This window comes from Alligator mississippiensis, chromosome 3 (genome assembly GCF_030867095.1).
Source record: "Alligator mississippiensis isolate rAllMis1 chromosome 3, rAllMis1, whole genome shotgun sequence".
Classification (NCBI taxonomy): domain Eukaryota; kingdom Metazoa; phylum Chordata; order Crocodylia; family Alligatoridae; genus Alligator; species Alligator mississippiensis.
Window position 1 is genome coordinate 146,768,737 of NC_081826.1, and position 25,328 is coordinate 146,794,064.

Genomic DNA, 25,328 nt, shown 5'->3' on the forward strand with positions numbered 1-25,328 from the left:
CCTGCATCCTGTCATGTAGAGTGATCCCCTTGGGCTGGTGGAAAACTGATGCAAAGTAATCGTTGAGGAGATTAGCTTTCTCCTGGGTGTCACTTGTTAGTAGCCCCATTTGGTTCAGCAAGGGTCCGACGTTGCCTTTGTTTTTTTTTTTCCGACTTCCCATATATTTAAAAAAGGACTTTTTAATGTCCTTGATTCCCATTGCCAGTTTGAGTTTGGTTTCAGCCTTGGCTTTTCTGGTCTGCTCCCTACAGGTGTGGGCCTGTGCTGCATAATCCTCCTTAGGGGTGGTTCCAGCTTCCATCCTTTAGAAGCTTCTCTTTCAGATTCAGGAGGTCCATGAGTTCCCTAATGAGCCAAGGGGGTCTTCCAGCCCTTTTTCTATCTTTCCTATGGGCTGCAATGGACTTCTTTTGTGCTGTTAGGATCACGCCCTTAAGGAGCGACCACTCGTCATGGACTCCCCTCCCTGTCAGATCATGGTCTCTCAGAGCCTCAACGACCAACCTCCTGAGCTTGTGAAAGTCAGCTTTCCTGAAGTCAAAGATTTCTGCATTGCTGACTTATTTGTCAGCTTTGTGATGGATAGAGAAAGCGATCAACTTATGATCACCGTCACCAAGCTTTCCTTCGATCCTCAGGTCACTGACTAGATAATCCCCTTTGGCCAGTACCAGATCCAGTAGTGCCTTACCTCTTGTCGGCCCGTAGATTTCTTGGGTCAAATAGAGTTCACCAATGCAAGTGAGGAAGCTTCGTGATTGATCAGATTTGGCTGAATGCTCTTCCCATGAGATGTCAGGGTGGTTGAAGCCGCCCATGACAACCATGCACTGAGAGCGTGCAGCCTCTGCCAGTTCCCTAGCAAATTTGTGGTCAAGCTCTTCCTCCCAGCTAGGAGGTCTGTAATAGACACCTACAGTTATATCCCCTTCATCACACACTCCCCATATTCTAACTCAGAGGGTCTCAAGTTGTCCTCCTTGGGTGCCAATCTCTGCTTGTAGGGAAGTATACTGCTCCTTCACATAAAGAGGTAGACCCCTTCCCTTCCTTGTGTGCTGGCTGGGCCACGGCCCTTGAATGAGGGCGGGAATGAGGCACACAGGCTGGGCAGGGCGCAGTTAGTTGGTGGGTGTTCGTGGTCAGGATGAAATTGCCTGGCAGGCCAGATTGAGCCTGCGGGCCATATTTTGCCTGCCCTTGTCCTAGCAGAGCGTAGCTCCATGGGTTGCCCAGCCTTATGTAGCTGCTTAGTTTTCTCCAAGTAGCTCCCACGAGATAACCAGATCATTTTGGATGGCCAATGTGTGTGTGTGTGTGTGTGTGTGTGTGTGTGTGTGTGTGTGTGTGTGTGTGTTGGGTGGGGCAGAGTGGGAGTGAAATAGAAGCAGAAGGTAAGGAGTAGAAATTTGACTTATGGGCAGGCGGAGGGATAGCATGTTCACAGCTGCCTGGCTCCTTATTACCAGGGGCAAAGTGTTGTCATTTTCTGCTAAGTGGAATACACTCACTTTGGTGGATTATCCAGGGTTTAGCCTAACAAGGACTACTTAAAATTATGTGGGCCCATGCTTTAATTTGGCAAAGTTGCCCAGCATGTTTGTATATGCCCTTGTGTTTAGCATCACCACACCAAGCACCAATGAAATGTCCAGAAAATACCAGAGCCAGTAAGACAGCAATAACTTCTCTTTTTTTCTCAGCCAAATATCATTGAAAGAATGATAAACTTGCACAAAAAAATTCTACAGCATTGCTGACCACACAAGTTATTTTCCAACAGTTTCCTTCATCATCAGTTGTCTTTTTCCAAGACATGTATGTGGACAAGCATTATCATGCAGAAGCAGCACCAGGGGCACATCTCTATCAGGACAGGCTCTTTGCAGGCACTATTTCAGTTTCTTTAGGGTCGTGACATAGATCTCTGTTTTGACAATGGCCCCCTTAGGCAAGAGATCAAGCAGAATGCCCTCCATGTCTACAGCATACTTAGGAGGTAAAAATTATGATGCATAACTTTCTGACTGACCCTCATACAATATCAGGATACATGTCCTTGTTTGCCAGTGCACAAATGCCTTTGATAGAGAGGGGGATACGTTAGAAAATAGCTGTGTGTTCAACATCAATGTACACTGTATCTGTGCCTAGTTAAGTATTTTTTCAATAATATTAAAAAATCCAAGAGCTATTACTTTCGGTCTGACCTTTGTAGTAATGCATCAGACACTTCTGTTCTGTCCATTGTGTTCCCCAACACCAAATCCATAACATGCGGTGCTCCCTCATGTTATAACACACCATGAGTTCATATCTCATCCTGTGTTTGTGTTGCAAATAAACTTGGAACTATCCCTACTCAACATGCAATATACAGATGAGTTAAGGAAAAAAAACATTTACATCTTAGCATACTCTAATTCAGAAATCCTGGAAAGAGTTTCTGAAAGGAGTCAAGTGAAAACAACGCACTGTGTCCAGTTGTGGGGTTCACGGTAACACTAAACAGCTGATCCAAAAAATATTGTGTCATCTTAAAAGTGAAATACAGGGAGAGGTGTCTACAGTAAAAGCTATGCATTGACGTCATTGTGTGTTTGGGAGACCGTCCCTGGAGCATTCTGCATCTCTTAGCTTAATAGTACAGAGCTGCATTACCAGCCTTCTTGCAAGGGAGGCTCAAAGACTTAATTTCTGGGTGTCGTTCCAGTAAGATTTAGCTTGTCTCATAGGAGGTGGCTCTCACCCTGCTCAAATGCTGACATCTGAACTTGACTGCATTGTAGCAGGTGAGTTGAGATTCCCTTTGATTACCTTTTTGTGCCTGTTTCTGTCTCTGCTGACTCTTGGGACTTCCAGGGCCGGCAGTCTGCACAGATGAGGGGCTCTGTCCTGGCTGGCACTGCTCTCTCTCCACTCCATCTGACTTCCCTGGGACACAGCTCATTGAGGGGCTGAGCCCACAGTTTGTGGTCCTGTGAGTCTAACAAATCCCTAGGTATACGAAGAGTTTGGCATGGCCAGGGTGTGTCCAGAGCAGAACTAAGATCCGTAGTCCTGTCCAGGATTGCTGTGCGAGGCTTTGCTTTGCATTTCTTGCAAGGAGCACCGTGTCTCACCAAGTCTCCTCCATACTGCAGCAAGTGCTCTCGTGTGTGTGCCAGGCACATCTGTAGGGGAACAGCACTGCCATGATCCACTTCAGAAACCAGAGCTATTCTGCTTTTCTGAATCAAAAGTCAGACTTGCTTTGGCAACATGGTCTTAATGTTACTTGAGCCATTCCAGTGATCAGTTGCCTCCTGCTCTTGCCTTTTCCCCTAATGCTCCACAGAAAGCACTGACAGACTCTTCAAAATTAAAGGCAGAAGGATGTGCAATGTACTTTCAGAAACAAGTCACCTTTGTGCCTAGAGTTCAGTCCAGGATATGGGATACTCTCTCATCTCTAGTCTCTTACGGTCAAATTTGGATACCCAAACTCACTCTGAATAGCACCTTCCTCCCCAGAAACTCACAATGAGTTAACTGCATGGAACAATTCAGGATGGCATGGGTGCTCAGTGTGTGAGGGGCCATGGCAATCTGGCACACTCTGTTGTGTGCAGAGAGGAGAGCGAGAAGAGCAATTCACCCCGCCAAAATATCAACTCTACAGAGCTCCCTATGTCCACTCACTGTGGGCCAAAATCTGTCACCCTTCCTTACTTTGGGAAGTGCCACTGCTGGTTAATCACTGCTTCACATATGAGCAAGAAGTAATGTTCCTGAGGAGTGTTTCCTCTCTGGTCATTTGATGGTCTAGAATTAAATTCTCATAGCATGTGCTCTGGGAAGCTAGCACAAGAACAAGATTGTTTAGGATTGACAGAAAAAAACCAAGAGGGAATGCATCCCTTGTTTTTTGTTGTGCTGAATGCAGGTATTGCATTTATAGAGCTAGGTAAAATCTGTGGGTCAGTTCTGATGCACTGGGCATATTATGATTATACTACTCTGTGTAAATTTTTACCACGCTCAGACCTTGGTGTAGTTTCACCTCTGGACTTGTTTCACCACTCAGTTCAACATCCCTGAAGTCCCAGTAGGATATTTGTTTCCTTTTACAGGCAAACCTGCATAGGAGGTCTCTCAAACCACCTACTTAAACCCTGTGTTTCCAACTCAAGAGGTGGCAGATTGAATCTCTACTGCTACTCGTTGTGCAACATTTCCTAACATCAGGGTCAATTCCCATGCTGTCATTCTAACCCACAATTCCTTTTGTCCCTTTCTGCAGGCCTGTGCATATGTCCGTCCACATGTGGCCTACACAATTCTGGGTCTAGCAGGGAGAGCAAGGTGGGAAGGGGGAACCACAGTGTGGTTATAGAGGTTGTTTTGCTGGGACTGTCTAACCAGCAAGAGCTGCAGTGGCTCATCTTGGTGGTGTTTTCCCTGGTCTACGGTGTCACTGTGCTGGGAAACCTCACTATAATCACACTGGCCTCCTTGGACTCTCAACTGCACACCCCTATGTACTTCTTCCTCAGCAACCTGGCCTTCTTGAATATCTGCTATGTCTCTATTGTGGTCCCTAAAATGCTGACTAACATCATAACAGGGAGCAAAAGCATCTCCTACGAGCTGTGTGGAACTCAGGCATTCGTCACTGTGTTCCTGGGCTCTGCTGAATGCTTCATCCTCACAGCGATGGCTTTTGACCGCTATGTAGCCATATGCAACCCCCTGCGCTACAATACTATCATGAACAGGAGAGTGTGCATCAACCTGGCAACAGCTTCATGGGCAACTGGCTTCCTGGCAATGGCCGTTCCTTTACCTTTCTTGTGGCCAGTGCTGTGTGGCCCCAATGTCATCAATCATTCCTTCTGTGAAAGCCCGGCCCTTATCAAGATATCCTGTGAGAATACCTCCTACGCAGAGGGAATATTGTTTATAGGTGGTTTCTTCACCCTCATGGTCCCTCTCTTCCTTGTCCTGGTGTCTTACATTGGCATCATCCAGGCTATACTGAAGATTGGCTCTGCGGCAGGGCGCCAGAAAGCCTTCTCCACGTGCTCCTCTCACATGACTGTGGTGACCATATTCTATGGGACGGGGATGTTCATGTACATGCAGCCCCAGGCACAGCACTCCCCAGACAAGGACAAGGTGGTTTCTGTCTTCTACGCTGTTCTCAACCCCATGCTGAATCCCCTTATCTACAGTCTGCACAACAGGGAGGTGAAGGGAGCCCTGGGCAGAGTGCTGCAAAGGTACAAGGCCTTTGGAAGAATATAGCCTTCCCTTCCATATCTATGCAATGCGGTGTCATGTAAAGGGCATTTAGACACACACAGTATTGTTTGGCCATTTCCAGCTGCCTATAAGCAGGCCAGGGGGAGTCATGAAAGGGCAGATAGCACCTCACAGTGAACTGCCAAAGTCTGTGTGATAACCATGGAAGTCAGTTAAAGAAGTTGACCCCAGCAGGGATCTTGCCCCTTCACTACATGTGAAATTTATCTGTCACAGTGATCTGTGCCTAGTCTGTGACCAGAAGTCACTGTTTATGGGGCTGTAAAGGTTTAGTTTTACAAGGACACACTGCTCTAGTATAGTAGAGGTCACATGGACAAAAAGGAAAGGAAGAGGAGCACCCCTGTCCATACGGGAATGGAAATGGGCCAAACAGTCAGCTTGAAGGAGCTTTTATCCAGTCTGCAATGAAGATGCAGCCTTGTTTTGCCAGCCTGACAAAAGTACTGAGCAGCATGCATGGATACTTTCTTCCACTCGGGGCAGAGCATTGGCTGCTGATGAATAGATAGACTGGACCGAGCCAGTGAGACTGCAGAAATCATGAGGGGCTGAGGAAAATGCTCAGAAATGCTCAAAAGCCATTGTTTATTTATTCTTGGAGCCGTTAGTGTTAAATGTACGTCTTTCTCACATTCCTAAACCGAAATAAAGTTTTGGCCATCTTGATAGTGCATCCAATGCATGTTGTTTTTGCACCTGAGTTAAAAGCAGTTTGCAGAGCTATACTGCCAGAAGCAGTGAGGAGACAGCAGAATTGCAGAAGAAATAGAAGTTTTATTAGTGGGACATTAAGGCCATTTATTTAGGGGTGGAAAAAAGGACAGCGGTTTGGTAACACCTGTGAAATGAAGAGTTGGGAAGGAATCAAGTGGATTATAATGAGCCATGAAGTCAAGTGACTTCCTCATTGCTGCCAGAATAGAAATGATGCTGCCACTCCCAGGCAGTTTCTTTAAACTTTGGGTAGGCCAGCAATGAAAGAAAAGTGCAAGTGCACCCCCACCCCACTCATCTGCCCCTGCACTCATGTCCTGGTCCTGTACAGATATAGCTGCCTGCTCTGGAGTCCCTGTTATGTGGGCCACACCCCACAGCTGAAGGGGTCCAGCTGCCAGGGATATGGGGCCAGGGCCCACAGCCCCTTGCCCCCCAGCAGTGCCCGAGCCCCAGCTGCTGTCTGTGGGAGGTGATGGTTGCTCTGGATGGAGTGGAGCGCGGAGCCGGGTTCCCTTGCCCCCACTCTCCCTTCCCCACAGGTGGCATGGCTGGAGCGGAGGCTGTGGTGGGGAGGTGGATGCAGACTGCCCGCTGAAGACTCAGGGCTTCGCACCATGCTGCCCTCCCACTAAAGCATCTGGCACTCAGTTGGACGAACCTGGCACTGGTGGGTGGGGAGGCTCAGTCCAATGCCAGGAGCCCTACTCCAGCCGCAGCGCCATGGCAAGGTGCCCCCTGCCTGCTCAGCAGCAGTTGCAGTGTGGACTCGTGCCCCCCATTGCTGCCAGGCAGGCAGGGGGCGCATCAACATGGTGGCGCAGCCGGCAGGGGGATCCATGCAGTGGCACTGAGCCTCCTTGCACCGCTCTGCCCTCAAGATCCCCTGGGGGGAGGGCAACAGGGCACCAAGCCCACAGGAGGGAGCCCACATCTACCCCCACCCCACGCACAAATCTGGGAGGCATGTGCCCCCTTCCATACCCTGCTGGGTGTGCGCGCAACAGTGGGGAGCTGGCCGCACCACTGCCCCCCCAGACAAGCCAACTGTGGCTCCATCCCACTCCCTGACCTGGCCCCGCAACCTCACATTGCTGGCCTGGCTGGGTGATGTCCCCAGTCCCTGTCCTACTCTGCCCACTCCCTCCTTCCCGCCCTCCCTCACTGGGGGCCTCAGTCTGCCCTCCCCTCCCCTGCATAGGCTTACCTGGAGGGAGCTTCTCTCCCTACTGCCTAGCTGCCATGTGCAGCTGTGTACATGTACATGGTGCCCCCTGCTTCCGGTCACCCTCCTCCTACTCCCTGCAACCCCAATCGCCCCTTGTAGGCTGGAAATCTGTCATCCTGCAAGGGGAAACCCGCTGTTTCCTGCATTTTCTTTTTCTCCTGTAAAGGGGAAAATCCATGTTTTTTTCCTTAAAATGGGAAAATCTGCATTTTTCCACATTTTTCCATGGCAATCGGAAAACCCAGATCCCTGACTTTAACAAGCTGCAGGCAGCAATCTTTCCTTTTTTTTTAACAGAATGTCACATGGGCCACAGCAGTGTGCTGATTGGGCCACAGGTGGCCCGTGGGCCATGGGTGGAGAACCACTGCTCTAGAGCAGGGGTGGGCAAAATGCGGCCCGCGGGCTGGATGTGGCCTGCCAGGCCATTCTATCCAGCCTGCGGGGACCCTAAAAAATTTAGAAAATTAATATGTATTTGCCCCTGGCTGCCTGTCATGCGGCCCTAGATGGATTGCCAAAACTCAGTAAGCCGCCCTCCGCCCGAAATAATTGCCTGTCCCTGCTCTGGAGTCAAGCTACGACTGCCTAGCTCCGTGTCATACATTCATAGATGTTAGGGCCAGAAGGGACTTCAGTAGGTCGTTGAGTCTGACCCCCTGCCCTCGGCAGGAAAGAGCGCTGGATTCAGATGACCCCCAGCCTGGTACATATTTATCCTCCTCTTAAAGACCCCTAGGGTAGGGGAGAGCACCATCTCCCACGGGAGCCAATTCCAGATTGTGGCAACCCTTATGGTGCAGAAGGTCTTTTCAATGTCCAACCTAAATCTGCTGTCTGTCAATTTGTGTCCCTTGTTCCTAGTTACTCCAGGGGGTGCCCTAGGAAATAAAGCATGCTCATACCCTTATCTTGCTTACACTGCATTAAATGGCAAATGGTATAGAGACAAGACCCTATTGCATTTGCACTTGAGTAAAAGTAAAAACTAGCAGAAAGATCAGGTGGTCTAAACTGCATACTATATTCTCCTAGCAAAAATATGAACATTGCAGTCTACATGAAACCATGCTACATGGCGATAACCTTTAACTTGTTGTTAATTTCAGTGTCCTTTTAACAACTTGTGTTTTAAAAGTAATTATTGTCCATGGGCTACTTTGAAAAATACCTTAAATGTAAAAATGTATGTGAAGACAGCCTCTCTTCACCCAAGGTTGAAAGTTGATATTCTTTTTCAAAATCTCAATAAATTTAGGTAAAGGAAGTATGGAAATGTTCTCTGGGATGCATGGATGGATGGATGGATGGATCTGTATGTAAATGCTCCTAAACATGATCTATGACAGGTAGTTTACCCATTATGACACTTATGCTTTAATATGTGATTATTACTTTGTTATTTTTTAATGGTTCTATCCCACAAATGCCAGTGAAGACTCGAGCAATTTTAGGAAGGATGATCCCGTACATTGTCTGTCCATAAGGGATGTAATAATTCTGAATCTATTGATTCCTGAAGGGAGCAGTCCCTTGGGATTCTATCCCATCCCATCCCTATCATTCCCGCTGTGCCCAGAGTCAAAACCAAGGTGCAGGGGGCTGTGGGCTTAACAGAAACCTTCTCTCGAGGCCCAAGGTGGTTCTTTCAAGATCTTACATGACCTTGTGTCTTCCGTGTGAGGTGAGCCCATCTGAGTCTGGTCCTGGCTCTTGGTTGTGCTTGTTGTCCCACTCGCTGGTCAACAGTCCAGAGGTTTTCATGGAAGCCCAGAACTAGGCAGGCTATTGAAGCTGTTTCCTCTCAGAACTGTGGAAATACAGAGTTGATATGTGTTTTTCCATGATGCAGGTACAGCAAATCCTGCTGACCTTAGTTTGGCAACTAGCCTTATCTCTAAAAATGTTGCTCGTCTTAGGAAAGCTAATGGGACATGGCTCCTTCTCTGTAAATGCATGTCACCTTTTCAGTCCTGACAATTACTTGCAAGGGTTTAAACCTGGCCCCTTGAAACTTGTGCAATATCCAGAAAGAAAACAAAGGTACTGTTCATTCCAGCAGCACCTCTGACAAGTGCCTGCGTAAAATCCTAGGCCTCCCATTGTGCATTGAGGATCGGTGAGATGCAGCTTTGGGCTGAGAGGGAAATCAATTCCAGAGCCAAGATTCTGCCACGCTCGCACAACTTTATTTCAGGGACTGCTAGAGAAGCACCCAGACATGTCAGCAATGTCTAATTCCCAGAATTTAGCAAGTACAGGGAGGTGGCCAGGGAATGCCTGTGAATTCAGTGCAGGTAGTACAAGGTCATGCAATGCACCAATAGGTAGCAGTGGGGATGGGAATCAATGCCTCCACTCCTGCAGGCTTGGATCTTGCCTGGTAACAGGCCTGAATGGGCCCTATTAAAAAGATTTTGTTTTTAAGACTTACAACATATGTGCCAGGTAAGAAGCATTGGAAATGCAGCTCCAGCAAAGCTAGGATTGTACATTCCAGTCTCATACAGAACCTGGGAATCCGGGTCTCCCCCAGGTCGAGCCCTGACAAGGTTGTAATCCCCCACATTGGCCTGGCCTTTGCTTTATATCTCTTGGTATAACCCTAGGTAGTGTAGTACAAATATGCTAGATTTTATGCCTAACTTTAGACCTAATGCTTTATTTTGGCAAATGTGCTTCTGTATCCAGTATGGCTTGCAAGCAGATTCTGCATATAAGTTAAAGACTGCTTAACACTTAGAACTAGCACAGTGACCTAGAGTTACAGGAAGCCAGGGGTTTACTAAAGGGCACCAAGTTTACCGCAGTACCCCTGTGCAAAACACGCAGGTGCAACATATCCCATAATAAGTTGAGCATAGCTACCTTTGAACTTCGACATCCTGTGGAGACGTAGATATGATCATGGAAACTGTGACGTCTGGAATAGAAGCTTGTAGAAATTGTAAAACAGCCACTAAATGCATAGGTCACAGCATGCTACGGTTCTTTGTTTAGGTAAGCTATAAAAGACCCCTGGACCGTACCCCGGGGTCGACTCTGCTTTGGGTTACTTAACCCCTTTGTCGATCGATCGCGCAATCAATAAACTTACAATGGACCTAGCCTGAGTGTGACTCCCTCCTTGAGGTATTTGGATTAAGGCTTCAGGGGCACGAAACTAGCAATTTGTGCAACAGTAGTGCAGTGCTCAGCTTGCCTCTCTTGCCAAGTGACTGTTTCCTGTTTCTTGCTGTTCCTCTCACTTCACTGCGCCGTGGAATTCAGTGGCATGCGCCAATTTGGGAACACAGTGTTGGGACCCTTTGCTTTTACATGAACGATTCTAACAAGCCTGCATTCAGGCGAGGGCAGGAAAAGAGCGGTTGCAGAAATTGGCTGCAAACCCTTTCCCCATGTTTCATTTTTAAAAGGACAAGTAGGTAGAAATCTGCCAATCCCTTTCTCTTGCTGGAAGTTTCCAGAATGCTGGCAAAATACACCGCAAGGAAGAAGCCTCCTAAGAGGGCTTCCTCGCTGAGGAACAGGTTTGGTTTTTTGTTTGTTTTCTTATTATTTAAATTTTCTGTATTCCAAGCCAAATTCCAAATCCGAGAGTCAGTCCAGAACCGTAAGTGGCCCTACCACCAGCAACCATCCTCCACCCCCATCTGGGGCTTCAGGTATTCCCAAAACCTTTGGCGGGCATCCTACTTGCAGGCCTGAGCTCGGAGGCTTACACACCCCCACGCACATAACCCATCCCCACCACACACACACCCACTCCCCTCATTTTCACCCCCTACTCCCCAACACAATATAAAAGAGGAAGACTGTGTTTTAAGCTGTTATGCAATTGCCTCAACATACACTATGCAAATGTGCATAAACCAGGACAAAAATATTTATTGAAATAAAATTAAAATATGTTATAGTAGATCTTTGATTTTTAGCATATGATTTGTGGGGCGAGGTTTCTGGTTCCAAAATATCACTACCTTTCCCCTCCTCCCTTCCACACCCTCCCAGTGCCTCCCAGGAGGAGTACTTCTGGGGCAAGGGCGGAGGCAGGGTAGAAACTTGTGGTGACAAAGGTCAGGGGTTAGGGGTGGGACTTTTGGTCCCAAGATCCTGACCGGGGTGGGGTGCCTGTCAAGGGACAGAGCTACCCTTGTGGCCCTTGACAGCTCACCAAGACTCATTAAGTGGCCCTCCAGGCAAACTAATTGTCTACCCCTTGGTTAGGACTTCCCCCTTGGCTTGTTAACAGAGGACCCACAGGTTCCTTGGTCTTACTTCTATGGCCAATATACTTCTAGAATTTCTTCCTGGTGTCTTGAACCTCCCTCCCCAGATAGAGCTCATTTCTTTACCTCTGCCTTCCCCATCTTTGTCCCTGCAGGTTCTTGCTATTTCCTGATACACTTCCTTGGTGACCTGCCCATTCTTGCCTTGCCTGCATGCTTTCCCTCTGCATTTGAGACATCCTAAAAGCTCCTTGTGCAGCCACGTTAGTCCCTTGACATTCTTGTGCTCCCATTTTTGGGAGGCTTCCAGTGCTCTGGCCGTTAGAAGCTCCCAGCTCTCCTGGGTGCTTTTTACCATTCAGCCTGTCTCCCTATGGCACCTTGGCTATTAACTCCTCGAGTTGGGGGAAATCTTCCTTTTTGAACTCTACCAGCCTAGTTGTGCTGACCTTGTCCTTTTCCCCCTCTCAGGACCTGAAATTCTATCAAAAGCGTCAGGGACACTTGGAAGGGCGACTATTGCTGGCTCCCCTTCCCTGCACTTCCCCCCATCCTTGTGCTCACCTCTGGGGTCAGATCTCCACTGCCAAGTGGGTCCTTCCAGGGTAAGAGGTGGTGGCAGATAATGTTGGAGAAAAACCTCCCTGCCTGCTGACCCTGGCTAGGAGGGCGCTCCAGGCAGGACAGGGCCTGGATTCCTTCTCTTGCTTGCAGCTGATGCACCTAAGGCCGAGTGCCAGCTGTGGGCTGCCTTCATGCCAATGGCTACAGGAGCTCCCTCTGTAGACCACAAGTACACTGCAGCCACCACTGATAGGCCTCTTGCAATGTCAGGGAGCAAGGTAGACATTTCAGTGGTGGCCTGGACCAACGTCTGCTGCGTGGCCTGGCCTGTGCGTGGTTGTGGCTGGCTGGATGCCTGAAGTGGATTAACTAGAACCATTTCCCTTTAAGCATTGCTTGGAGCTCATGAGGTCAGAGGAGTGTCCCTAGGCAGCTCCCTGATGTGTGGGTAGGCTGGAATTGCACTTACTTAACTATGGCTTCCCCGGCCAAAGGGCAATGGAATTGGCTGTGGCATTACTTGCGTAAGTGCTGCTTCTGAATGGGCTACGGTGCACAGCAGTGTGTGCAGAGCTTGCAGCTGAGGGCAGAGCCTGCCTGGAAAGACTGTGCCCCTGGATGAATTGCTGGGTACTTTCAGTGAGCTCTGGGCCTGCTGCCTGGCAGTAACTGCAGAGTTGTCCCTCTGCCTCGGCTGCATTTGTGAAGTGCCTGTGGAGGTCTGCAACATTAATGGGGTTGACTGGTAACGCACGGCCTGGCAACTGAGCACTCCCCACCCTCCAGTCTTCAACCTGCTCCCCGTAGGCGGAGCTGCTGGGGGTGGGGGAGAGTGTGCTGAGGTACCCCACATAGGGGCAGGGAGGTGCCAAAGTGTCCTGGTGGCCAATGTAGCAGGTTGCCTTGTAAACTGTCATGGCAGCTCCTTGCATGCTCTGGGAGCTGCCTGTCCTTGTTTGCCTTGTTTAGTGGTGGGTGAGTGTGCGTATGTGAGTTCCTGGGGACAACTCTTTTTCAGTGATGTGGTGACCTTTCTGCGGGTGTTGACCTGCCTTCGGGCACTATCTCAGCTGCCCTCTGAGCCACGATCTGGGGATGCACAAGCCAGCCATCACCCTCTACTGGGTGAAACAAGGTCTTGAAAGCACAGATTCACTTCGACAAGACAAATTATCTATGGCCACATCCTGAAAGCAGCAATGTCAGTAAACTAAAGTTAGTGATTGTTTTGATGCATTGGTGCGTGTTAATGGTTTCTTAACAAGGCCCAGGGCAACTCATTTAAAAGGCAAATAATTAATGCTGAGGAAACAGATGAGCCTCTTAGGTGACACGGATCCCAGGTGGAAGGAAAAAGATAACAAACACAGAGTAAGTTTCCAAATGAATTAACTTTTGGTTCAATTTTGTTTGTAATGATGTAAGCCTCGCTTTTGTGCTCTCTATGCAAAGTTTCATTGAAATTGGGGGTGGGAAGAAACGTGTCCTATGCATCCTTTGGCTTTGCCCACATTATCCACAACAGGAAAGTTAACTACCCATGTTGTCTCCGGGGAGTGAGACAGGAGATGGAAGAACTGTGCATCTTTCATCTTGAGATCAGAAAAAAAAGATTTGAGGCTTAATGGCAATCAACAGTGGGTGAAGTTTTGTTCTCTTTAAGAAATGGTGTCTCTTCACATGGGTGGGGAATGGACATCACAATTTAGCTCAGGTCTCTGTCAGGCAGAGCAGATTTGCTGCACCTGCTGAAAATGCCCTCAGCCTTCCAGTCATTTCAGATGCTGTTTGTGCTCTGTGCAGCTGATCAGAAGCCTTCTTTGGCCTTAGGAGATCCCATGTACGAGACAGAACTGAACATGTCTACACAGTGCACAAAATGTGCAGTAGAGTAATTATACTGTGCATTAGCATATCATGGTAAAAGCCATGTGAATGGGCCAATGTGCAGTACAATTAGTCTTTTGTGCATTAGCATCACTTAAAACACGTTCGCTGGTGCTACTGCGCAGTAGTGTCAGTTATTACACATTGAGTTAGTACCTGTTACTACAGTTATTATACTTCATGCACTGCAACCACAGTGCATCAATGCATATCTAGATGTATCCATTGTGTAGCAAGGTGCTAGCTGTCCAGCAGAGTCAACATTGTTGTCAAGTACACATGTGAGGAAAATTCCAGGCCTGTGTGAAGACAGTGACAAAACTCACCTTGACTTCAGGACAGCAAAGATTTCATTAATAACCCTATCACCATAACAGCAGGGCACATTTCCATCATTAATGGCATTAAGCTCATAAGAGACCTGGGAGGCAGCCAGCCTTCTATTGTAGTGGTGGGGTCCTGAGGCAGAAGTACATCATCTCGTGGTCACTGTTGTGACAGCTGAAAATTACGTCTGTGTGATAAGGGTGCTTGCTGAAGGCTCTCTGAAGATTAGACCAAGTGTTTTTCTGTCATTTGTTCAGATATTAAGCTATATGTTGGTGCTAAGAGCCTAATTAAAGTCTAAGATGTAGTATGAGGCCTAGTAAATTTAGCAAAGCCTTATACAAGTAGTGATGGTAGGCTCTGTGGCGTAGTTAAAATTAACCTTATCAGAAGAATGCAAGGCTTGTACCGCTATGGGTCAGTCTAAGGAGAGATGAAGTAAAAAGAATCTGAATGGCTGTAAGTTATCAGCACTGCTCAGAAGTTATAAATTGGCTGGCACATCCGGAAATCATTTAGAAGGAAGAAACAGCTCTGCGAAAGGAACTACTAATTAGCTGTTGACCTGGATCAGTGGGCCCGCGGATCTCAAGGAGCCCAAGGATTGAATACCAAGGTCCTTCCCAGCACTTCTCAGACAGCGCTGATCGGGGACACCTGACTTCGCTGAGCTTTGTGGAAAGAGAAACTTGTACATCAGGAATCAGAGGGGACTACCAATAAGTTGCCAACGTGAATTATTATCGTCTGTCATTATCTGTCTTATTATACTACGCTTAGTCCTGTTTTTGTGAAGTCAATAAACCTTTCTTACCTTTCTACCCCAGACCATACTCTCAATCCCAAACCCTCCACAGGCAGCTGGGACAATTGTTGCCCAAGTTGCCATTCACTATTACCTTTCCCACCAATTCTTCCCTGCTGCTCACAGACAGGGAAGTATAGGTGGGGAATGTAGTAGTGGATGGCCACTTGGGCAGCAGTGACCACAAGAGGATTGAGTTCAGTATCCTGAGAAAAGGAAGGATGGGGAGCAGTAGAATAAGGACCCTGGACATCAGAAAAGCAGACTTTGACTCACTCAGGGAAGTCATGGGCAAGATCCCCTGGGAAGCCTGACTGAGGGGAGGCCAAGAGAGCTGGCTGTACTTGAAAGAAGCCTTACTGAGAGTGCAGGAACAAACCACCCTGATGCACAGGAAAACTAGCAAGTATGGCAGAAGACCAGCTTGACTTAGCAGGGAACTCTTTAGTAAACTAAATCACAAAAAGGAAGCTTATAAGAAGTGGAAACCTGGTCAAATAACTAGGGAAGAATATAAGAGTATTGCTCAGGCCTGCAGGGATGAAGTCTGGAAGGCCAAAGTGCAATTGGAGTTGCAGCTTGCAAGGGATGTGAAGGGTAACAAGAAGGGTTTTTACATGTATGTCGGTAGCAAGAGGAGATCGGAGAAGTGTGGATCCCTTACTGAAAGGGGCAGGAAACCTTGTGGCAGAGGATGCAGAAAAGGCTAAAGTGCTCAATACCTTTTTTGCCTCAGTCTTCACAGGCAAGGTCAGCTCCCAGACTATCACACTGGGCAGCACAGTTCAGTCTGGGGAGGAGGTGAGCAGCCCTCAGTGATGAAAGAACAGGTTGGGGACTACCTAGAAAAGCTGGATATGCACAAGTCCATGGGGCCAGATGGGATGCACTCAAGGGTGCTGAGGGAGTTGGCTGATGTGATTGCAGAGCCGCTGGCAATGATCTTTGAAAACTCATAGTGATACAGAGACGTCCCAGATGACTAGAAGACAGCAAACATAGTGTCCATATTTAAGAATGGGAAAAAGGAGGATCCAGGGTGGTACAGACCAGTCAGCCTCACCTCGATCCCTGGAAAAATCATGGAACAGATCCTTAAGGAATCCATTTCTAAGCAGTTGAAGGAGAAGAAGGTGATTAGGAACAGTCAGCATGGATTCACCGGGGCAAGTCATGCCTGACCAACCTGATTGCCTTCTATGATGAGATGACTGGCTCGGTGGATGCAAGGAGACCAGTGGATGTGGTGTACCTTGATTTTAGTAAGGCTCTTAATATGGTCTTCCCCAGCATTCTCAGAGGCAAGCTAAGGAAGTATGGGCTGGATGAATGGACTGTAAGGTGGATGGAAAACTGGCTGTAGCATTGGGCTCAGAGAGTAGTAATCAATGGCTCGATGTCTGCTTGGCAGCCGGTATCAAGTGGAGTGCCCCAGGGGTTGGTCCTGGGGCCGTTTTTGTTCAATGTCTTCATCGATGACCTGGATGATGGCATAGAGTCATCTCTGCAAGTCTGCAAGTCTGCAGACCCTCTGCAAGTCTGCAAATTACGCCAAGCTCGGGGAAGTAGTAGATACACTGGAGGGTGGGGCTAGGATTCAGAGTGACTTAGACAAATTGGAGGATTGGGCCAAAAGGAATTTCATGAGGTTCAACAAGAACAAATGCAAAGTCCTGCTCTTAGGACGGAAGAACCCCACGTACCGGTACAGGCTGGGGGCAGACTGTCTGGGCAGCAGCTCTGCAGAAAAGGACCTAGTGGTTACAGTGGACAATAGGCTGAATATGAGCCAGCAGGGTGTCCTTGTTGCCAAGAAGGCTAACAGCATACAGGGCTACATTGCTAGGTGTGCTGCCAGTAGGTCAACGGAAGTGATTATTCCCCTCTATTCACCATCAGTGAGGCCACATCTGGAGTACTGTGTTCAGTTTTGGGCCCTCACTACAGAAAGGATGTGGACAAATTGGAGAGAGTCCAGCGGAGGGTAACAAAAAGGGTGAGGGGGCTGGGGCACATGACTTATGAGGAAAGACTGAGTGACCTGGACTTATTTTGTCTAGAAAGGAGAAGACTGAGAGGGGACTTAACGGCAGCCTTCAATTACCTGAAGTGGGGTTTGAAAGAGGGTGGATGAATGGACTGTAAGGTGTTCCCTGTTCTCAGTGGTGTCAGTTGACAGAACAAGAAGCAACTATCTTAAGTTGCAGCAAGGGAAGTTTAAGTTAGATATTAGGAAGAATTTTCTGACTAGGAGGATAGTAAAGCACTGGAACAGGCTACCCAGAGAGGTGGTGCAATCTCCAACCTTGGGGGTTTTCAAAACCCCGCTAGACAAACCTTTGGCTGGGATGATCTAGTTGGGGATGAGCAGGGGGTTGGATTAGATGATGGAACCTGGCTCCGCAGGGGGCAGAGATCAGCGGGTGGGCAGCGGCACCAAGAAGACCCCCGGCACAGATCTCTGCTCCCTGAAGAACCGAATTGCACGGCAGGGACCAGCAGGGTTGCTCACCGCTCTGCACTGCTTCCTTGCCCCATGACCTGGCATGACAGGGATCAGAGATTCACTCCAGGGTCTCCTTGTCTCCATGAAGTCCAGCGGCCCTCCCCATCCCCCAGATGAGCCACCCACGGCCCTGTCCTGCTTCTCCCTGGGGCGCTGTAGGCCTTGGCCCAAACCCCACCTGGCTGGGCAGTAGCCCTGGTGAGCTCCTGGCAGTCTCCTTTCTTTAGTCTGCTTGTTTTCAGGACTGATGGATCTGTCTGGGCACACGGTGCCCCCAACCGAGTGTGAATCTGTGGGGCAGCCTCTGGGTCCATTTCCAGTTCGCTGGCTGCTCCCTCCAGTCTGTGGCCATGATCCCTCCCTACCCGCACAGCCCGAGGACTGGAAAGCGCTGGCCCATGGGGCAGCCCTGGCTGAGGTGAGGACTAGAGCCCAGTGGCCCTGGTGTGAGGAAGGAGAAGGGCAATGCCAAGGAGGGTGGAAGAGATGGCTGTGATGAGAGAGCCGAGTGGCTGTGGAGAAAGGGGCAGGTGCTTTTCCCCCCTAGGGGACCCCAACTCTGATCTGCCTCAGGGGAGGGCATTGCCCGGCTTTGGAGTAGGCATGGGGTGAGGGGCCTCCCCCTCCTGGGCTCAACTCAGCCACTCTCCCGGCACACCACCAGTGATGGCTGCTCCAACCCCGGCCCCTGCGGGACAGTTGTGGTTGTGGCCTGGGGCCCAGGTCAGGATCAGAGTTGTGGCAGGAGCCAGAGCCACAGCAGCTGCCCTGTCCCTGCACCGTCTCCTGCCAGGGTCACCCTGTGGCAAAAATGTCTCATGATCTCACTACACAAAAGGCCTCACAGCTGAGAACTGAAAATTGTTTCTTTTTCTCTTCTTTCTTCCTGCATTAGATAATCAGTAGCATAATAAGGAACAGTCCGAACAAATGTTCGGTTTGCGATAAGGCTGATTCCTGTGGGAACACAAAGATTAGTTACTGCCTGCTTTGCACATAAATTTTGCAACCCTTGTTACTTGCTCGTTTTAGGACTACGCATGTACTAAACTTTGCAGAAAAACGTAGCAAATCACAGATTGCCACAATGGAATCTTGTTCATGAGAGGTATAAAAATGTAACTTCGGGCGTGGCTAGGCGTCGACTCGGCTTTGAGCATTGAACTCCCTTGTCGATCTGTTTGCAAACAAATAAACTCAAGATGGATCCAGCCTGAGTGTGTGTGACTCTCTCCTTGAGGTATATTGGAAAAGCCTCCAGGGGCACGAAACTAGCCGTTTGTGCAACAACCCCACCACACACCCCCTCCCTCGCACTCACCCGGGCCATACACTACACGATCTCTCCCTCTCTCCTTCCACCACCACCCTGCGCTCACGCCTGCACTACCCCTGCTGCATGAGACATCCTGTCCGTGACCCGGGCCGGCAGCCGGACCTGCAGCAGCCTCCTGCCTCGAGCTGGTACTTGAATCCAAGTGAGGGTTTTCAGTCTCCATGTTGAATGGGGAAAAGCCTTGTTTTGGATTTGAGTAAATATGGTATTGATATTGCCACACAGCTGATTGCCTCTTAAACGCCTGATATACTGGTGTAGTATAGATTTAGCAACCCTTGTACAGATCAAGACAAACAACAACTGCCAAACACTATAACAAGTTTAATGGAGAAAACATGCACAGAAAAATACACTAAGGTGCACAGAGCGCACACAATGCATTTATTAGATTGGGAGACCAGGGTGCAAAAAGAGAGGGCAAGAGAAATGTGATTGGACCCTTGCCTATGCCAAAAAAGAGGGACTGTGCTCATAGGCCATTTGCACCCAGACACAACAAGGGCACCATTTTGCAGCTGCAGCGTTAGTGCAGCTCAGATCAGACCCCACAGAGCATGTGCGAGAGGTGAAGCAAGAGCTTGTGAGCTTTGCCAGATGGAGCCAAAAATGGTGGAGCTGCAGGGTCACTGGGACGTGTACAGGAGGGCACAGCCCAGGCCTTGTGACACTTCACCTCATCTTGCACACCCAAAAGTATGAGGTCAAGCTGCTTGAAAGCAGAGGTGCTCTGCTACAGCCAGCTTGCATGGTGCAAGAGAGAGGTTTTTGCTATAGCATGGTGTAGGCACAGGTTTTCATTGATTTCATAGATATTAAGGCTGGAAGGGACCTCGCAAGATCACCTGGTCCAGCCACCCACCCAAGGAGCAGGAAGTCATCTGGGGTCAGACGATCCCAGCAAGAATCCAAGTGTTTCTTGAAAGTGTCCAGAGCGGGTGTTTGCCCCACATCTGGAGGGGAGTCTAGTCCAGACCCTGGGGACTCAGACAGTAAAGAAGTTGTTCCTTAGGTCCAGCTCAAAATGGTCTTCCAGGAGTTTGTGGCTGTTGGATCTTGTCTTCCCTTGGAGTGCCCTGGTGAGCAGAGCAGAGGTGCTAGAAGAAAAACCTGCTACTGCCACAATAATCCCAATTCAAGGTTCTCACACCCTCTCTCCAAGACACCTTCCATGGCAGGAATCGGTGTCTTTAAGGGTGTCCACCACCTGCATCTGCAGACAACGTTTGATCTGGAGCTACCTCTCAATTGCAGCTCCTGCCACGACACTGCCCACTCTCTCCCACCAGGGCAGTTTTCAGAAGTGTCTGCTCCTACCCAGACTTTGTTTCCTCCAAGGAAAAGATGGACAAGATCAGAGATTTAACAGCCTCTGTGCAACAGTCAGACAGACAAAACAGATCGTAAGAGAGAGAGAAAGAGAGAGGGGGAGACAGAGAAAGGGACATTGTACAGGCACAGCTGTCTAGTTCTCTACCCATCTCCCCCACAGGTACCGTGAGCAGTCCCAGCTTTTCTCAAAGCCCCTCGCTATTTCTGCAGTCTCACATCTATTTATTAGCCAATTCTCTGCTCCAAGTGGAAAAAAGTATCCTGCTATGATGTTCAGTCCCTTTGACTTTTCAGTCCCCAGCCTGGGAATTCAGTGGGAGTTGCAGGAGTCCAGTCCCTCACAGTATGGGGTTCCACATCTGCACCTATTACTGACCCGGGAAGGTCCAAGAGTCATCAGAGAGAGCAGCAGGCACAAAAAGGAGATCTAAGGGAATCCCCGCTCTCATGCTGAGGTGTTGCTAGTGAGGACTAGAATAGACTCACGGGACTAACATTTTGGTGGCTTCAACAGGCTGTGTCCCAAGCACTCCAGTTGAGTGAGTCAACAGAGACGACGGAGGGGATACAAAATGGGATTTGGAAAGCGTCCCAACTCACCTGCAACTTCAGATGAGCTGGGACAACCAGCATCCTATGCTGTGCCTGCTGGAGGGTTCTCCTGGCCAAAAGTGTGGGATTCTTATAAACACAACCAAAATGCCCACCAGCTCATCCTAGGACCGCAGCACTCGCATCTGACTGACACGGCACCCTAACAGGACCGATGTTACAAGACAGTGGAATAATTCCAAGTAATGAACTCTTTGAGCCAGGTGACCCTTTGATGACGCGCAATTGCAGAAATCCCGCACCCCCCCCCTGCACTATGTGCAGGGACTGTCTCCCAAACATACAGTGAGATCAACACTAACTGCTGCTGTCCTGTCCTTTCCTTACGCCCAAGGTTTTATAGGGGGCGCAGTTGAATCTGATTTCACAGCTGACTCCCATCTCCGTCCCAGTAAAGGCCTCGTACCTTTGTAGCACTCTGCCCAGGGCTCCCTTCACCTCCCTGTTGCGCAGACTGTAGATAAGGGGATTCAGCATGGGGTTGAGAACAGCGTAGAAGACAGAAACCACCTCGTCCTTGTCTGGGGAGTGCTGTGCCTGGGGCTGCATGTACATGAACATCCTCGTCCCATAGAATATGGTCACCACAGTCATGTGAGAGGAGCATGTGGAGAAGGCTTTCTTGCGCCCCACAGCAGAGCCAATCTTCAGTATAGCCCGAATGATGCCAATGTAAGAAATCAGGACAAGGAAGAGAGGGAACATGAGGGTGAAGAAACCCCCTATAAACATCATTTTCTCTGTGCTGGAGGTGTCCGCACAGGATAACTTGACCAGGGCTGGGGTTTCACAGAAGAAATGATTGATGACATTGGGGCCACACAGCACTGGCCACAAGAAAGGTGAAGGAATGGCTGTTGCCAGGATGCCAATTGCCCATGATGCTGCTGCCAGGTTGATGCACACTCTCCTGTCCATGACAGTATTGTAGCGCAGGGGGTTGCATATGGCTACATAGAGGTCAAAAGCCATCACCATGAGGATGAGGTATTCAGTGGAGCCCAGGAACAAAGTGATGCAGACCTGCGCTGCACACAGCTCATAGGAAATGCTCTTGCTCCCTGTCAGGATGTTAGTCAGCATTTTCGGGACCACAATAGAAACATAGCACAAGTTCAAGAAGGCCAGGTTGCTGAGGAAGAAGTACATAGGGGTGTGCAGTTGAGAGTCCAAGGAGGCCAGTGTGATTATAGTGAGGTTTCCCAGCACAGTCACAGCATAGACCAAGGAAAACACCACAAAAACGAGCCACTGCAGCTCTCGCTGGTCAGAAATTCCCAGCAGAATGACCTCTCTGCCCATGCTGTGATTCCTCTTTCCCACCTTGCTCTCCATGCTAGACCCAGAATTGCGTAGGCCAAATGTGGACGGACATATATGCACAGGCCTGCAGAAAGGGACAAAAGGAATTGTGGGTTAGAATGACAGCATGGGAATAGACCCTGATGTTATTAAATGTTGCACGACGGGTAGGGGAAAAGATTGAACCTGTCACCTCTTGAGTTGGACACACAGGTTTTAACTATGCAGTTTGAGAGACCTCCTCTGCATATCAGCTGGAAAAGGGAGACAAAAATCCTGTTGGGACTTGGTGGATGTTGAACTGAGCGGTGACACACGGCCAGAGGTGGAAAGAACGCCCAGGTCTGAGTGTGGTAATCATTTACAAAGACTACCATAAGCATAATATGCCCAGTGCATCAGAACTGACCCCAGATTATACCTAGCTCATGCATGCAGTGTTTGCATTCAGCACAACAAAAAACAAATGCTGTGTATGATATTCTCTCTTGATTTTTTTCCTCCGTCTTCTCTCAATCAAAAAACAACCTTGCTCTTGCCCTAGCTTCCCGGAGTACATGCTTTGAGAATTTCATTCTAGATCACCAAACGAACCAGCCAAGAAACACTCCGCAGGACCATGACTTCCTGCTTACACGTGGAGCAGCCATTTACCTGCAGCGGTACTTCCCAAAGTAAGGAAGGGTGAGAGATTTTGGCTCACAGTGAGTGAACATAGGGAGCTCTGTAGAGCTGATGATATTTTAGTGGGGTGATTTGCTCTTCTCACTTTCCTCTCTGCACACCACAGGGTGTGCCAGACTGCCATGGCCCCTCACACACTCAGCACCCCTGCCATCCTGAACTGTTCCATGCACCTCAATGGAGGAAGGGGCTATCCAGAATGAGTTTGGGTATCCAAATTTGACTGTAAGAGACCAGAGATGAGAGAGCATCCCATATCCTGGACTGGACCCTAGGCAGAAAGGTGACCTGTTTGTGAAGGTACACTGCACATCCTTCTTCTGCCTTTAACTTTGAAGAGTCTGCCAGTGCTTTCTGTGCAGCGTTAGGGGAAAAGCCAAGAGCAGGAAGTGACTGATCACTCGAATGTCTCAAGTAACATTAGGACCATGTTGCCAAAGCAAGTCTGACTTTTGATTCAGAAAAGCAGAATAGCTCTGGTTTCTGAAGTGGATCATGGCAGTGCTGTTCCCCTGCAGATGTGCCTGGCACACACACGAGAGCACTTGCTGCAGTATGGAGGAGACTTGGTGAGACTCGGTGCTCCTCGTAAGGAACAGAAAGCAAAGCCTCACACAGCAATCTTGGAAAAGATTATGGATCTCACTTCTGCTCCGGACACACCCTGGCCATGCATAGCTCTTTGTATACTTGGGATTTGTTAGACTCACAGGACCACAAGCTGTGGGCTCAGCCCCTCATTGAGCTGTGTCCCAGGGAAGTCATTTGGAGTTGAGGGAGAACAGTGCCAGCCAGGACAGAGCCCCTCATCTGTGCAGACTGCCGGCCCTGGAAGTCCCAAGAGTCAGCAGAGACAGAAACAGGCACAAAAAGGTAATCAAAGGGAATCTCAACTCACCTGCTACCATGCAGTCTAGTTCAGATGTCAGCATTTGAGCAGGGTGAAAGCCACTTACAATCCTGGGTTTGCAGACGGCTTCATCTGGCCGAAATGATGGGCTTACAATGTACCTAACATAAACAGTGGGTCGACTCAGAGATTAAGTAGAAACTCGGAGATTCAGAGCAGACTGACTAATGATGCCGCAACTGTCTGAAAGGGCTGATGCTATGAAACAAGGAAAATCTTACTGGAATGACTCCAAAGGATTAACCATTTGAGTCTCCATTGAAAGAAGGCTGCACCTGCTAATGCAGCTCTGTATTATTAGGCTCAGAGAGATGCAGAATGCTCCAGGGATGGTGTCCCAAACACAGAATTAAATCAAGGCATAGTTTTGATGGTAGATAGCTCTCATCATACGTCATACTTAGGACGACACAGTTCTTTTGGATTAGCTCTTTAGGGTTACTGTGAACCCCATAATTGAAGGGAGTGTGTTGTTTTCACTTTATTCTCCTTTCAGAAACCTCTTTTGGAGCTTTCTGTATTAGGGCACATTAAGATATAATCATTCTTTTTTTAACTCAGCTGTAAACTGCACGTTGAGTAGAGATAGTTCCAAGTTAATTTGCAGCACAAACACGGGATAAGCTGTGAACTCACAGTACGTTATACCGTGAGGTAGCCACATAACTGGGTTTGATGCTGGGAACACAATGGACAGAATAGAAATGTCTCATGCATTACTACAATGGTCAGTCCAAAAGTAATTCCTCCTGTTTTCTTAATATTATCAAAAAAAAAGAATTAACTATGCACAGATAAGGTATGCATTGATATTGAACGCACAGCTATTTTCCAACATAGCCCCGTCTCAAACAATGGCCTTTTTCCTCTGGTGGACAAGGGCACGTATGCTGATATTGTATGAGGGTGAATCGGAAAGTTTGCATCATAATTTTTATCTCCGAAATATGCTATAGACATGGAGGGCATTCTTTGTGACCTCTTGCCTAAGGGGGGCATTATCTAGTGAGAGGTTCATAGATTAATTGATTGTAAGGCTGGAAGGGACCTTGGAAGATCATCGGGTTCAGCCCCCTGCACCAAGCAGGAAAGGTAACTGGGGTCAGGTGACCCCAGCAAGGTGACTGTCCAGTCTCCTCCTGAAGATTTCCAGGGTAAGCGATTGCACCACCTCTTGGGGGGAGCTTATTCCACAGTCCGGACACCCTAACTGTGAAGACGTTTTTCCAGATCCCCCAGGTCCCTTTCCTTCGTAGTGTTGGTCAATTTGGTGCCGCCAAGCCTGTAGGTGTGTAGGGGGTTGTTCGTCCCCAGATGGAGCACTTTACATTTCTCAATGTTGAACTTCATGTGCTTCCGATCAACCCAACTTGCCAGCCTATCTAGGTCCACCTATATCTGTGGCCTATCTTCAAGTGTGACCACGCTTCCCCATAATTTGGTGCCATCCAAGAGAGAGAAAAACACTTAGTACAATGAGGTCACCCAATTTCCAGATGGTAACCCTGCTCCAGAGAAACGGTGGCACGTCACTTCCTGAAGGCAGAGGCTGTATCAGTGGAACGTTTTTATGGCTGGTAAA

The 25,328-nt window shown here is 48.7% G+C and overlaps 2 protein-coding genes across 2 annotated transcripts; one reads left to right on the plus strand and one right to left on the minus strand.

Annotated features, from left to right (window-relative positions):
• Nucleotides 1-2,761: 2,761 nt before the first annotated feature.
• LOC132249186 (olfactory receptor 2B6-like) lies at nt 2,762-5,289 on the plus strand. Its single transcript, XM_059723535.1, has 2 exons — nt 2,762-2,795; nt 4,286-5,289. Exons 1-2 carry the CDS (start codon nt 2,762-2,764, stop codon nt 5,287-5,289), a joined length of 1,038 nt encoding a protein of 345 aa, XP_059579518.1.
• Nucleotides 5,290-19,251: 13,962 nt separating this feature from the next.
• Nucleotides 19,252-22,599, minus strand: LOC132249110 (olfactory receptor 2B6-like). Its single transcript, XM_059723485.1, has one exon. The coding sequence runs from the start codon at nt 22,183-22,185 to the stop codon at nt 21,148-21,150; it is 1,038 nt and encodes a 345-aa protein (XP_059579468.1). The 5' UTR covers nt 22,186-22,599; the 3' UTR covers nt 19,252-21,147.
• Between the last annotated feature and the right edge of the window lie 2,729 nt (nt 22,600-25,328).